The sequence below is a fragment of the Primulina huaijiensis genome, chromosome 7 (genome assembly GCF_012295235.1).
Source record: "Primulina huaijiensis isolate GDHJ02 chromosome 7, ASM1229523v2, whole genome shotgun sequence".
Classification (NCBI taxonomy): Eukaryota; Viridiplantae; Streptophyta; class Magnoliopsida; order Lamiales; family Gesneriaceae; genus Primulina; species Primulina huaijiensis.
In genome coordinates, this window is record NC_133312.1 from 20763965 (window position 1) to 20779194 (window position 15230).

Genomic DNA, 15230 nt, shown 5'->3' on the forward strand with positions numbered 1-15230 from the left:
GTTTTTTTGTTTACGTTATTAAATTCCTGTTATTTGGTAATTAAATGTTATCTAGAGCACTGGCCACACAACAATTTTAAAACTTTTTATTAAATTTTTGTAAAATTTTTTTTTTTATAAATTTAAAAAAGGCTTATAAATATTTCTCCAGGGACAACCTTATATTTTAGAAGCTATTTTAAGAGCTTATAATGCATAATATCTGATTTTAAAAATAATTTATTAATTTTTTCGGATGAAATAGAACTGTTGAGTTTAAAGTTGCGATGTGTTTGATATTATAATATTTTTTGCTAATTATTAAAATAGTGTAAGATTATAAATTTAATACAAACAGTTATTTTTTACACACATATATTTTATTATTACAATATTAATAATATATAATATTAATGATAATTATATTTATTATTTATTGGCCAGGAATAAATTAAATAATATTATTATAATGTTTGAGATATAATATATATATATATATATATGAATAATATAATTTTATTTTTTCTTTAGATTTTCAAATAAAATCCTGAAAAATTAGTTGGGGAAACATCAATTTTTAAGTTCTTCATTGCAAAAAAAATTAAAATATATTTTTTTTATCATTTAAAACAAAAAACTTTTCCACCTTCCCCACACTGTCGCACGCAGTTTAGCGTATTTATAAACACAGCACACACTCTTCGTGCTCTCCGCCACCCTCTTCTCAAAGTTTCAGATCCGTTCTTTTCTCTTACCTTGGATCTCATCAGAAAAATGGCATCTTTAACTGTTTCTTCTGTCTCATTTGGATCTGTTTCTTTCCCCTCCAAGCCGAAGCAGGTTACAGTCTTTGTGATCTCTCGTGTTTTAGCAGTTTTTGTGAGTTTTGATGATTTCTTGGTTGAAATTTGATATTTTTTTGGGGGTTCTCGTTTCCTTTCTATACTCAGGCTTTATGTTGACGGGAAATTTTGGTGATCTGGATGTTTTTTGATGATTTTCTATTTTTTGTTGATTAAAAAAATCTGATCTTTTTGTTAGTGGATGCATGGAAGTTTTATTTCTGATATTTGATTCTATTGTTTTTTTATTTTCTTGTTAAATAATTGATCTTTTTATGGATTTTGAGATTGAACCATTAAATTCACTTCTGGAATAAAACTTGAGCTGTTGGTGTATGTTACTGTAAAATTGTTGGATTTTGTTGCGTAATGGGTTGCTTTAGCTCTCGCTTCTTGGATGTAAAATCTCATGAACTCCTAAAATGGGTCTGAATTTCTTTGTGATTTATTGATCTCCAAAGAGAAATTCATGGTAATAATTTTCAAGTTTTTTGCTTCAAGTTTGATTTCTTAGATTAAAATACGACCGAGTGAATTAAATTGGATGCCAATGTAGTTTTCATTATGATATGACGCTTATGAATGATGATTTTCCAGTATTATTAGCTAATTCATGAGGATTCAATTCTGATTTTAGTGCTATAAAAGGAGATTTTATGAAGTGATGCAACAGTTTTAGTTATTTTGTGAATACAGTTCCATTAAGTTTTCTGTATGGATATCATGGCTTTGCCAATAAATGTCAAGGAATTCACATTGTTAAAAATTTCCTGTAAAGCTATTTTAAATCGAAATTTTTATTTCTGGAGTCTTGTAATAATGCAAACGTGCAGGTTTGAAATTTTAGAAGGGCTTCGTTTTCATTCAATGGAAAGGGGATGTAGTTTTCATTATGATATGACACTTATGAATGATGATTTTCATGTATTATTAGCTAATTCATGAGGATTCAATTCTGATTTTAGTGCTATATAAGGAGATTTTATGAAGTGATGCAACAGTTTTAGTTATTTTGTGAATGCAGTTCCAATAAGTTTTCCATATGGATATCATGGCTTTGCCAATAAATGTTAAGGAATTCAAATTGTTAAAAAATTTCGTGTAAAGCTATTTTAAGTCGAATTTTTTATTTCTGGAGTCTTATAATAATGCAAACGTGCAGGTTTCAAATTTTAGAAGGGCTTCGTTTTCATTCAATGGAAAGGGCTTCCCATCACTCAGATCAAAGCCACCTTCTCGTTTCCGAGTTTCCTGTGCGGTATGTTTCATTATCATCATAATCGTTCTTTACTAGTATAGCATCTCACATCTTGCTGATGTGAGATTTTTGACATTTAATCTTAAGTTAGTCAATTATTTGTTGTATTACTAAGATTCAGGAGCAAGACCATACCTCCTTTAATTCATGCATCATTATCAGGCAATCAAAGTTTTTTATGTATCAGATGTCATAAAGATGCATAATTTATCATTGACTAATTTCGAGAGAACGTGAGCAATGATATCCTAAAATTCCCAATAAACTTTACTCATAAATGATAGATTTATGTGCGCTCGTATCTGTATTTTTTTTATCAAGGCAGAGCTTCTAAGAAAAAACACTTTTTGTATCTTTAAGTCTGTGTACAAAAATACCCTTGTTTTTTCCAGGAAAATTAGGAATTTCCTATAGAAATAATTTGATAAAAGTTCGAGGTTTCATGTTTCTATGTTTTTCTTAATTTGATGTTTCTGCCCTTTGGAGTATTGCCTATTAATTATTATTAAATTTATAATTAATCCAAAAGTGATTGATTTTTTTTTTTTTAAAGTGTAACTTCTTGAATTATCTCCAAGACCATGATTCTCGCAGATAAAGAATGTGCATGTCGCTGGTATATAAGTGCATGAGTGTTTGTATGTGTTTCTACTATCTTCATTCGAGGGTTTGTTTGTGGGTAGCATTCACATCTATGGAGATTGGAAGTGTCTTTTCTTTGTTGCATTGTCATACTGCATATCGTTCCAAATTTGTTTTCTGATTACAATCCTTGCTGCCCCCCTCCTTCAGGCTAGACCAGAAACAGTGGAGAAAGTGTGTGAGATTGTAAGAAAGCAACTGGCACTTTCTGCTGATCGTGAAGTCTCTGGAGAATCAAAGTTTGCTACACTCGGTGCTGATTCACTTGACACGGTAATTCCTTTGCTGACATTACAATAATAAAGGTGCATGTATGTGCAGCGAAACCCTTTAATAACAACCTTATTGCCTCAATCTTGTCTGAAAATTTAAGGCTGCAAGGCTCCATCATGGTGAGAGAAGTTGAGTATTAGTCCTTCATCCAGTAAGATCCAGAAATGTTTGGCTACTTGTATTGGAAGCCATCTAACACCACCATGAATTAAATTTCTTCAATTTTTCACAAGATTGTTTCTCTAGTTTTGCATTGATACCTGCTTTGAACTTAGATACAGTGTTTGTAGGTGGCACGTTTGCCACCATTTACACATAACTTGGCTAATGACAATTCATTGTGATAACTGATGACTTCGAAACTGTTCTTCACTTAGGTTGAGATTGTGATGGGACTGGAAGAAGAGTTTGGGATCAGCGTGGAGGAAGAAAGCGCCCAGAGTATCACTAACGTTCAAGAAGCAGCTGATATGATCGAGAAGCTCTTGGAGAAGAAGTGCTAGGAAAGTTCCTTAGGAACATAGATTTGTTTCCCGTGGTATTGTTGAGAATCCATGTCTCATCTTGTTATGATTTATCTGGAGGAACTCTAGCCTGCTTTGTTTTCATTTTCTGGTTGGACTGGGATTGCTTTATATAATTTACCCTTATATTATGAGATATTTCGGTCCTTTTTGTTCTTGCACTTGTTGAACTAATTTTAAGGTTCTCTGGGCATATGCTAAGACAGTGTTGATGCTGTATCCATGTTAGTGCTGTGTGTGGGGGCAAAACCAAACCCGCCCGACCCGTGTTCTATATATGTATATATATTATTCAATTTTTTCTAATTCTCATTTTACTAAATATATAAAATTAAAACTAAATGGTAAAAAGCTAAAAAAAAAATTATATTTTTAGGCATATTTGCATTTTCTTCTTGGTACTAAAGATATTTTGTTCATGTATCTATTTAAATTGTAAATTTAATGCGCTATCTATGCTCTGATTAACAAATTTTGATGTGTATCAATTACCTGATAAGATTTATGAATAATGTATATTAGATATAAGGTTTATGTGATGAGATGATGAATAATGTATAATATAAAGATAAAAAATAATATATCTTTATTTGTAAATTTTGGAATTTGAGTTTAACATTTGATCAAATAATGATGTGTCTAATCATTTAATGTATTAACATTTGCACAAAACAGTTAGCTTCAACTAAATACACACTAATCGTATCTAGTAAATAATTATCATGTATGTGATGATATTAAGTATTCTCGTATCAATCATTAGAAATAGGTCTTTTCTGCGATCGTCTTACATATCTTTGTTCATGAAACGGTTCAAACCTATCCATTTTTACAATAAAAAGTAATATTTTTGACACGAAAAGTAAGTTTTTATCATGGTGATCCAAATAAGATATCTGTCTCACGAAACTGACCCGTGAGACCGTATCATTAGAGTTTCTGTGAATTAATATTTGTACGTATACATACTATTTAGTTTGATAATAAAATAAAATCAAATAATCTTAATAATATTGTCATGATTACAATTTAAATATCATAACATGTATGCAAGTTAAATGTGTCGATTGGAAAATGTAAATTATTACAAAAAAACAATAATTGTCTTTACGGCTAAAATAATTAGAAGATTTAATACACAATTTTACTCTTTTTTTTTTCCTGTAACTATAACCCAACAAGTGGTTTAATTACTGAAAAATATTCAAAACTAGAATATATAATAAAAATATTAAAGAAAAGGGGGGAAATTCGAACATTATGGGTTATCTTGCAAAATCGAGCTTAAACTGACTTATTTTCGCCAAATTGGACTGAATTTCGAATTTCGGTTACTCAAAAAACAATTAAAGTTATATTCTTCAAGTACATATAAATCATCTTTTTTTTAAAAAAAAAATCGTTATTATAGAGCAGTAAAAAATTTTGTGATAAAAAAGAAAATAATCATATCTATAGATGGTGAAAAGTTGGGAATTTCATAACTTTTTCCAATGTATAAATTAAAATAAATACAAAATTTAAGTCATCATCAAATGGATGAAATATATTTGCACAAAAAAAAGTAGATATAAACTTTAAGGCATCATTGGATAAAAGAAAAATATAGTAGCACCTACTAAATAGCATGTGGAATTGCACTAAAAAGAAGAGATCCTGTGAAAAGTGAAAATATGATAATTTCCAAATAATATATTTATTTTAAAAAAATTAAAGAAACATTAGAGATATTTTTTACAACTTCTCAAAATAATAGATAATATAATATTATCCATTAATATTTTAAAACTTGAAAAATGTGTAATAAAAATTTAAATAATATAATAAAATAGTCAATATCATATGTTGATAAATGGTGGCCTCTGTTCAACTGAAGTCAAATAGAGTGGGAAAGCTAATTATTATACAAAGCAATGAGACAGCTTATAGGGCAATACAGTCACCTCAGAGAATCATGTGTACTTTGCACATTCATCGTCGAGAGTTACAGAACTGCCCTTTTTCATGTGCCACTTTATGTATAAACAATAGCTTCCAGCAAGTCGCACCATAAACTACTGACTCGGGATAGGTTGGGATTTGTTGAAGATAGAATGTGCTTGCTGTGCAAAAAAATGGAAGAATCGAAGGAGCATTTATTTTTCAAGTGCAGAATAACGAAACTGATTTGGGATGAGATTCAACATTGGTTAGGCATGAAGAAGATTATGGGTACGCCGACGTCCATCTTCAAAGCTTTTCGTGAAACGTACAGAGGGAATTCTACGGCTAACAGAATGAGAGTTACGGCCCTTGCTGCGACGATTTATCATGTGTGAAACATGCGTAATAGAGTACTATTTGAAGATGAAAAGCTGATGGTCGAAGAGCTCATAAGGAAGATTCAGATTCGCACATACAGATGCCTACCGAGTGCCACTGATTTATTTTGTGTACCTTGATTCGTAGGTGTTGAGGTTCTATTGTTCTTACGATTATCTCTTGGAGATGTCATGTATATTTGTACTATGTACTTTTTTCACCCTTTTTAATGAAATACATTCATTAAAAAAAAAATAGCTTCCAGCAAGTAATCAGCAAAGTTACGACAAATTTTACTCAACTGCAAAGAGAATACCTTTTTTTTTCCTTTTGGCTTTGTGCAAACTTGTAAAAACCCAGCCTCCATCTTCACAACAATTTTACCACCATGCTGAAATACTTCTTACAAAACACAAGAGTACAAAGGTTATTAAGTTTTAATATCAAGTAAGAAAGCAGAGAAAATCAAGAAATTCAATCTGTACATCTTGAACTCAATGTATTTCAACAAAACTTACTCCACATTGATATACTCCAAAATGTATGCATAACACTGTAAGATAGTAATGAATGTTCAGAAAAATGATGTATTACTCATATCATGAAAATCAGAAATGATGCAAGAGCCAAGCATCTATGAAAAGATTTAGCTACACTTTGAGACACCAAAGAAGAATCTTGCAATGGGCTGGACAGCGCAAAGTCCGAACCGGGTACTTTGGAGCCTGTTGTATCTGGATTCAGACTTCGAGTGGAGGGAATTGTTGGCATGGATGATTTAGCCGGAGAATGGGCCGAGCTGCCAGGAGAAGGTAAAAGAGGGGCAATGTCTGGAGGCAATTCCGCATATGGAGAAACTGGTGGAGGATATGGCAGAACAGCTGGTGCAGATGAAATAGTCGTTGTCTCTAAGTTTACCAGACTAGAGTGTGCCAGTGTAGATGACGAGGACATGATGAACATTGTAATGGATGCTGCAAGAAAGTGAAAACAAGCCATTTTCTAATGATTGTGGAATAAGATGAATCACTATCCAAAATATACGAGTAAGTTATGGGAAATGTGCAATGTATTTGACGGATGTTTTTGCTAGGATTTGGGAAAGGAAAAGGGTGTGAAATCAATATGGGATAAAGTGCCACAAAAAGTAGTGATTATTGAATAGTGATGAATATTATATGTAATGGATTGCGAGTGGTGTGCATGTGGGGAGAGGTCAAGGTTGTTTGCTAGTGTCTTGCTGATTATTGAGTATTTGAGTCACCAATGTTTTTTTACCTCCAATCATTTCTACCAAAACAAGGCTCTAAAACTAATACGCTACCTACTTTTATAAGAATGCCCCTATTCATGCTTATACTTCCCATTTGCGATTACCGAGAACAAATGTGGTTTTAACATCAAGGAATTTCAAGATAAAACATATTTTCATAAATTTATCAAAAGCAAACAAATCAGGACAATTCGGATTCGTTTTATTAGCACAAAGCAACACTTTTAATACAGATTCAGTCCAGAAGTATCGACACTGAATAAATAACAAGTTGGATTGCAAATTTTGAGTCCATGAATGATGCATGGAACAGTTAAGGATTCCTCATTTGATACAAATATAGGTACAGTAACACAAAGAAAACATGGACAGAATTGAAGGCAGTCGATTGATGAACATCCAGGGGCGTCATTCCTATTTATTTCCTTGTTTCAATTCCTATAAAGAAAGGAAATCAGGTATATCAGCCACAACATGTGCAACAGAAGGTCCTCCTGATTTGGAGCCAAAGATGAAGATTTGTCAAAACAGCAATACGTGTGAACGTTACCGATGAGAACTCCTAGCTATCGAGGTATCCTCTGCAACTCCAAGGCCACCTGAAAAGCAGCATCAACAATATTATGTATGCTCGAACTTCTTAACTGTGATACAAGAGCTTCGATCTTTGCTAACTCCGATGTACTGACAGAAAGTATCATTGAATGTGTCAGATGCAGTCGAATGGCAAAACCAAGACTGTGTAAAGTTCGTTCTACCACCAAATGGGTAATGCCCTTGCTCCTGGGGTCAAGGAGCACGGAGACCTTGGAGAGATTCATCATCAAATTCATGGTAGCTTCTCTTGGTGCTGCCTGGAACAATAAAGTGACACATTCGGAAGCCAAATCTGAAATATTCGCTTCACTGGACTTGCTCAACTCTAGCAAGACTCCTACATTGCCACTAAATTCCATTATATCTTTTATGCATTGCTGCTGGTCTATGGCACATTCACTGGAGTTACCAGATAAGAGTGTGGGATCCCTCGAATAGACAAAGACCTTTGACCTTAAAGAACGTAAAAGGAATGCCCTACAAAGGCCAAGAGTCGGTTCAATGAAATCTTCCATCTCCTTGGCATGTACGAACTCTAAAAAGTTTCCAATCTTTCGTACCACTTTTAGTTGAGAGAGGATCTGGATTTCTAGTTCTGGAGCAGATGCTAAAGCCAGACAGAGCATTACATTGCTTACATTGATAGTTGAAAAATCACCAAGCAGAAAATCAAAGCACTGTGAAACTGCTTTCATGTGAAGAATGTCTGAGATTTTAATGTGATTGGACTCAATAAGCATCACGAGAAGTTTCTGAGCGTACATTGGAATGGGATCTTCATCCACAATCAAAGATGGGTAGAGAGGTAGAAAATAACCATTCGATATTGACTTCACATCTTCTGGCCACTTCTTATCCTCTGATGCATCATTCAGTATAAGAACCATGACATCAAAGAAAATTTTCAAGCATAAAAATCTAGCATCTCCGTCATTGTTTCCTTTGTATATAGCAGTCAGACTGGGCAGAACCTGACAGAAGAAAATAACGGGGTAATTATCGAACGCTGATGGCTCTTCTGTGATTGATTCTAGAACTCGCAAAAGAGTTATCTGAAAGTCGTCTCTGCCCTGAAATTATATAAGAAATTGGACATTATTTTGCAGGATATAACCTATTCATGTATTAGAAAGCAAAGACAGTCCCGGTCGACAAAAACACAATAAAGTCAACCCCTTTCAAAAATTGCAAATAATAATTACAACAAAAAGCTCATTATGCTTTTCAGAAGGGGTTATGATGCAGTTTAAGATTAACCCCCTCAACTGTCAACTTACAAACATATTAGCTTTTAAGTATCATTGTGTAATATTCTAGAAGAGATGTTCATAAATGCATATTGGCGACCTGAGCAAGGACAAGTCTGAAGAAGAAAGTAGAAGAGTAAATTGAGTTAAACCTAAATGCAATGCAAGGGATTTCCCTTTGATGCAAATGTATTTTGTTTCTAGTATAGTGGAAGAAAACATATGACAAAAAAGATATGGGCCGTAAGAATTGTGGACAAAAATATACATAGACTAGGAAGCATTCTGTGTACAAGACTTTAAAGTTGGGCAAAAGAAAAGAAACATAAGCGTGGAAGATGAAAATAAGTGTTTACTACTTTCTTCGACAAATCTAATGTATAATTAGGATAGACCTACAATTAGAGTTTTTTTATGTATATGTAACTTTATCAAGCTTTGAAATAAAGTTTTAAGCCTTTTCATTAGTTCACAAATGGAACACATTCAATGATATTCAAAAAACGTTGTGCTGTGGTATATGGAAAGAAGAATTATGGATTCATAAAAGTTGACATGCATAATATACAACAGACAACAGCTTCAGTTTGCACTCATGTACCTGGAAAGGTGACTCTGTCAGTTTAAGAAGATTTGCCACCTGCTGCAAGACCTGCTGAGTGACCATTGAACGCTTGAATAAAGAACTCCCTAAAAGATGAAGAACCACAGGAAAGAAATGAATACTGTTCTTTGCAGAATTTCGGCTGTTTTGACCAATAACTTGTCCATGACGTCTGCCACCCATAAGTTGCTGAACATCTCCTGTTATTGTTTCTAGCAGACCTGGTACTATAGATGCCACAGCTTGCACAAAAGAATCTAGACAATGCTGCAAGTATTTATCTTTCTCTTTTGAAAGCCTATCTAAAGCTGAAAGAATTCTTGCATTGCAAAAAAGATGTGGGAGCCATCTCTTTCCAATTTTACATAGTAAAGCCACAAAAACCAGTGTCTTTCCTTTCAGAACTTCACTTCCCTGCTCAATAAGAGATAACAGATTCGGAAGAAGATTCTTATCTTCCATCAAGGAAAGAAATTGACGTCCAACATTTGCCGCCAAATGATTACTGAGCATCGCCATGTTTAGAAGGTTCAAACTGATTTGCTGTTCTCGTTGATTTCCCTTGAAAAGGCTCGATATGATGTCCTTAATGGGGAGTTTCTCTAGAACTTGTTGCATGCTGGAAGGGCTAAAGCGAACCAAACGAACCAAACATGATCCTGCTGTGAGCTTCATGTTTTCTTGTTTCCCGGGAGCCCTAAATATGTAGCAGAGATTGTTAATTACATCCTGGCTGGTGAAACGAATCGCCCAGTAGCCACCGTGACTAGAGATGTTCTCTATTGTTCTTAAAGCATAAAGCTGGGTTAGATCATCCTCTCCTTTCCGTAAAACCGATGAAATCAAAGAGATCAAAGAACTTGGAACCTGCCAAAGATTGTGAAAACTACCATAAAAAACATAATATACCCACATGCAAATAAGTAAACAAGAACAGTATGGAAATCTGCATTCATATGCATAAAGAACAGTAAATATCTTATTATCACAATTATATGACGAAAAAACAATAAAGTATCCATATTTGATTGACAATTTCCAAGGTCGTGGCTGCTTGAGAAAAGCTAACCTGCCATCCAGAAGAGGGACGGTTGTCTCTAGATGGAGATTCCTGGGGCTTGTTATCCAGAGCATGATCATTAAGAGTAGATATGTAAAAAAGCAATTCACCCAAAGCTGCCATAGAGAACCTTCTTACTTTTTCCTGACTGTCTCGAAGGCCATCAGTTAAAGCACCTAGAATTCCAGAATTTGACAAATCATCGGCAATAAAAGTTGAATGGCGAATTAAAAGACCTACAAGGGATGAGAGTTGTAAACGCAAAGCCGAAGCTTTGGACTGCCTAAGCATTTTGACAAGAACTAGCATTATCGGACCATTTGTCAAAACATTGGCAGCATCAACATTGCTGCTTAACCAATCGAGGTACCTGATAACACCTTGCTTCTCACCTAAAGCCGAATTACCATTCAATATGCTCACAATTCCATTACACAAAGAATCTAGTTTCTCTTTAGGCATTTTTGTAAAATCAGATGCTGGAAATATATCAAATGGAAGGGAAGGAATTGCATATGATCCTTTATCAAGTTTTCTGCTTGGCATAACTGGTCTTACTGAGAGATCAGATGGGTGCCAGAATGCCGCTGATAAATCTGTAGATGATTTTGTAGCATTAAAATCTAGAGCGTTCCCTGAAACATCTTTAATACGTGAAGCCTTCCGCTGAGTATTAGCACTGGGTGGGGTAGCTGCCACATGACTCACTTCAATTTGCTCAGAAGACAATTCCCGTTCTTGTGTTTTTGAATCTTCTGAGAGAAGGGTGTCTACCACATTTGACGTATCTGACTGACTAACTAGGTTATCCATCTCTTCTGGTTTCTCCTCATGCTTGCTTGGAGTCGACAAGTTATCATCAACAGTGCATGATGTGCTCTCAGATCCCTCTATTTCATCATGCCCCTCATCTTCGGTGTTCTCATTAAAATCGAGTTCCATGTCATTGTTTTCAATTTTAACTTCTGCATCATTCTTAGAGCTACTAGATAATGGCCTCCTATAATTCTCCTTTTCATTTTCTCTCTGCATGTTACATTTAGCAATTCTTGAAAGTCGCAGAAGATTCAAGCCTCCAGTATTATTTGAAAGGTTCTTGTGCTTGCCATCGGGAATCCTGCATGAAGGATTTGTATGAGTTTTACGACTGCTCGTTACGCCTTTGACTGGTGTTTCTTCTCCCTTTGCCCTAAGATTTAAATTTTCATCTTGTTTACTTGAGCCTCTTGAAATTTTTCCGCAAGTTTTAGGTGGAGTCTTGTTCCGAATTGGTTTATCACCATTGCGCTCTGTAAGATGTGGCTCAGAAGACACCTCAATCATATTAGCAAAAGCTGGTTGAGGGGGTAATGCCAATGGAGAAAATATTGTCCTCCAAAAAGCATGAGTGCAAAGTTCGGGCCACTGCATCCTTTCAGCTGGATCTTTTGTCAACAAAGAATTTATCAAATTTTCAAATGCACGGGTTGGAGTTCCAGGAAGAGCAGGAGTTGTGTCCAAAAGGATCGACTTTGCCAACTGTGTGAATTCTTTGCCAACAAATGGAGGCCTTCCAGTATAGCATTCATATAGCACACAGCCAAGAGCCCAGAAATCAGAAGCATATGAGTTAACCCCTCCATCTTGGAATAATTCAGGAGCCATGTAACATGGGGTTCCACGTTTTGTTTGGGGTAACTACACATGCAAAAACATGAACAGAAGATTAATTTACTGAGATAAACTAATGGCATTTTCAGTATACCTACACAGTTAGCCATATCAGTCGGTCATACTTCAAATATAGAGAAAATACTAACGAAAAATCCCACCTGAGAAGCCGGTGTCGATGATATATCACTCAGTTTTCTAGCCAATCCAAAATCACACAACTGCATCACAGAATGTTTAAGTGATAACATTGTCAGATTATCAAAAGACTACCACAATCCTCTGTGGAGGAAGATGAAGATAATACCTTCGTGTGTCCATTTTCATCCAGAAGTATGTTTGATGGTTTTAAGTCACAATAAATGATTCCCTTTGAATGTAAGTACCTTATGTATGAGGTCATTAAAAAAAATAGAAACATTTAGTACAAATTACTAAGCAGTAAGATTCAGTAAAGGGGACTCTTACTGTAGAGCTAGAACAAGGTCATGAGCCAGGTCATGTATAGAATCTTCTGGAAGCTTACCATCCTGCTCGTCAGCAATTATATAATTGTTTAGCAGACAAAAGATAGAAAGAAATCCAAATAAAATAGTTTCATATTGCCAATAAAAGTTAATAGGGTTCAACAGTCCAATTAATTCCAATAGGTAACCATAAAATTCAATTGTTTACTAATGATACATTGAAAAATATAATTTTGATTTCGATTTTGTGCTCAAGCATTATTAAAACATAATAGGCTTGAGGTCGTAAAAACCGAAAAACTGATAAATTATCATGCCATGAATAAAAACTACAAAATTAATGCTCAATGATGAAATTGTGCAAGATACATGTAGTAAGCCATTACGTTTCTCAGATTTTACTATCAATCTCCACACAGAACAACTCAAAAAACAAATTCAGTAAACTAAGAGTAATAGAACCCATTTCCTATTTATATGTTGTGTTAGAAACACATTGCATAATTAAGATTCGTAACTAGAAACCATTGTCTGAGCATAGTGGTGTTCAATTTAATGTCATATATGAGTTGTTAAAACTAAATCACCTGTTGCAATAAAGTCATTAGATCTCCTCCCACACAATACTCCAGAACTAACCACAAATGAGCTGATGTTTCATACCTATATTATCATTTAGAGAGAAAATGATGTAAGATAAATTGTTCTCATATAAGAATATAGGCTCTAACTGCCTATTATAATGGTGCATGAAAGTCAGCTTTGTGTTTGCTCTTGAAAATGAAAGACTATTGAATGTCTTGATTGTCTTCAAATAACTGCAAAACTTACCATGAATAGAACTTCAGCACATTGGAGTGATCCAGTGTGTGGAGAATTCGAACCTGTCACCAAGGAAAAAATGCATGATCTGAAAATATATAAATCCAATATTGGATAAAAACATAGGTGCAACTTTTGAGCTTGAGTTCTTCTAATTAATGTCTTCATACTGGATTCATTATCCTTGCTAAGAAGTGGGAGAGTGATCCTGGTTAAAAAAACGTGCATACATTCTGTCATTTAGTTTACAAGGTGCTCCGATAAGCAAGTAGGATGAGGGTCAGAAACTTCGAAAAGGAAAATTTTGACAGTGCCATGCAGAAATTGGTAGCCGGTCACTTGCTCCGAACTGAGAACTTACAGCACTGATAGAGATATGGCACCCACTGAAGTCAATCTAAATTAAATTATCGATGAATTTCACACTGCGTCCCATTTTCTTATTCGGACTACACAAAACTGGAAATTAACATCGACATTTTGGGAGGAAATGCGTAGTTTGGATATAGTGGTGAAATTAATTATATTTTTTCCATTGGCTGCTCCAATGCAGCAGCAAAATTACATCGAAATGCTAAAAATCAACTCTTTCTCTGAAGTGTAGAAACAGTTTTTAAGTGTGCTTACTTCTTGAAGAACCTTCGTTCTGTGCGTTTTGTCCACGCTTTTAATTGCAAAATACTCGATCGTCTTCTTCTTCCGTCCTTTATATACCGTCTGACACCACACACAGATAAATCAGACACTTGAAACGAACACCTGACAATTGGGGATATTTCAACGAGATCGAGCATAAATCGAAGTGCGGTTACCGAAAATTTCCCACGGCCAATCGCTTCGTAAATGTGATAGTGATTCATTCTACCACTTCTTTTCTCCAAATCCTGAAAAAAAAAAAAATTTGTATTTTTTGAGCTACCCTTGAGAGAGATGGAGACGGAGAAATGTGTGAGCGGGAAGAAGAGAAGGGCTAAATCGAAATTCAAATATGCTTGTCTCGCATAAGCCTGCCATAACAGTATAGGTTTAATATTCGTAACATAAGATGATTACTGATAATGATAAATATATGAGGATTATAAATCAAATATATATCAATAACATAATAATTTGTAAAATTTGAGCCAAACATTATATGGAGTAAATATATATAATTAACTAATATATCATACAAAATGGTGCCTAATAAATGCATATATATGTGTGTGTCTCAGTGTCTGTGTGTGAGACCAAGGTTTACGTCCATAGAATGCACATTCTTCGATTAGCAACAGACACAAGTACGTTAGCTTTTAAGATAGTGATTCTTAGAGTGAGTGTCCAGCGAACCAATTTGTGACTTGAGATTTATTGACTTTTAAGTAAAAACAATCTCTATGTTAATAATATTTTATGGTTTTATCTAATTGTGACATTTACTTTATTTGTATACTTATGCAAGCTGCATAGATAAAACCCTTGAATATACAATAGGTACCATGAGGTCTGTCTCATAACGAAATATCATGAAACTAATTAAGAAGTGTACAATATATTCTAAATAGGTTTTTAGTTGAACCAACTGCCTAAAATAAGGATAAAAATCGTTTGAGTTTTAAATTATCATATGTTTTGTAAACGTCATGTTTCATTGGTAAGGACATAGAGATGTCTGTTCATACATATGAGTGATCATTTGATGATACACTTGA

General features: G+C 34.3%; 2 protein-coding genes across 3 annotated transcripts; one reads left to right on the plus strand and one right to left on the minus strand.

The window, feature by feature from the left end:
* The first annotated feature begins 620 nt into the window (after positions 1-620).
* LOC140980166 (acyl carrier protein 1, chloroplastic-like) lies at positions 621-3656 on the plus strand. The gene is made up of 4 exons (XM_073445872.1): positions 621-819; positions 1984-2079; positions 2872-2994; positions 3372-3656. The coding sequence occupies exons 1-4, from the start codon at positions 754-756 to the stop codon at positions 3495-3497; spliced, it is 411 nt and encodes a 136-aa protein (XP_073301973.1). The 5' UTR covers positions 621-753; the 3' UTR covers positions 3498-3656.
* A 3623-nt stretch (positions 3657-7279) lies between these two features.
* On the minus strand, positions 7280-14528 carry LOC140981355 (serine/threonine-protein kinase RUNKEL-like). 2 transcript variants are annotated; one of them, XM_073447734.1, is made up of 11 exons: positions 14352-14528; positions 14167-14256; positions 13549-13601; positions 13305-13380; positions 12719-12780; positions 12558-12636; positions 12412-12471; positions 10610-12277; positions 9538-10407; positions 7643-8759; positions 7280-7530 (listed from the first exon to the last, which is right to left on the minus strand). In XM_073447734.1, exons 1-10 carry the CDS (start codon positions 14397-14399, stop codon positions 7659-7661), a joined length of 4107 nt encoding a protein of 1368 aa, XP_073303835.1. In that variant the 5' UTR covers positions 14400-14528; the 3' UTR covers positions 7280-7530; positions 7643-7658. The 2 variants fall into 2 exon arrangements, with proteins under 2 accessions (XP_073303835.1, XP_073303834.1); XM_073447733.1 differs by having other exon boundaries at positions 7280-8759.
* Positions 14529-15230: the final 702 nt, after the last annotated feature.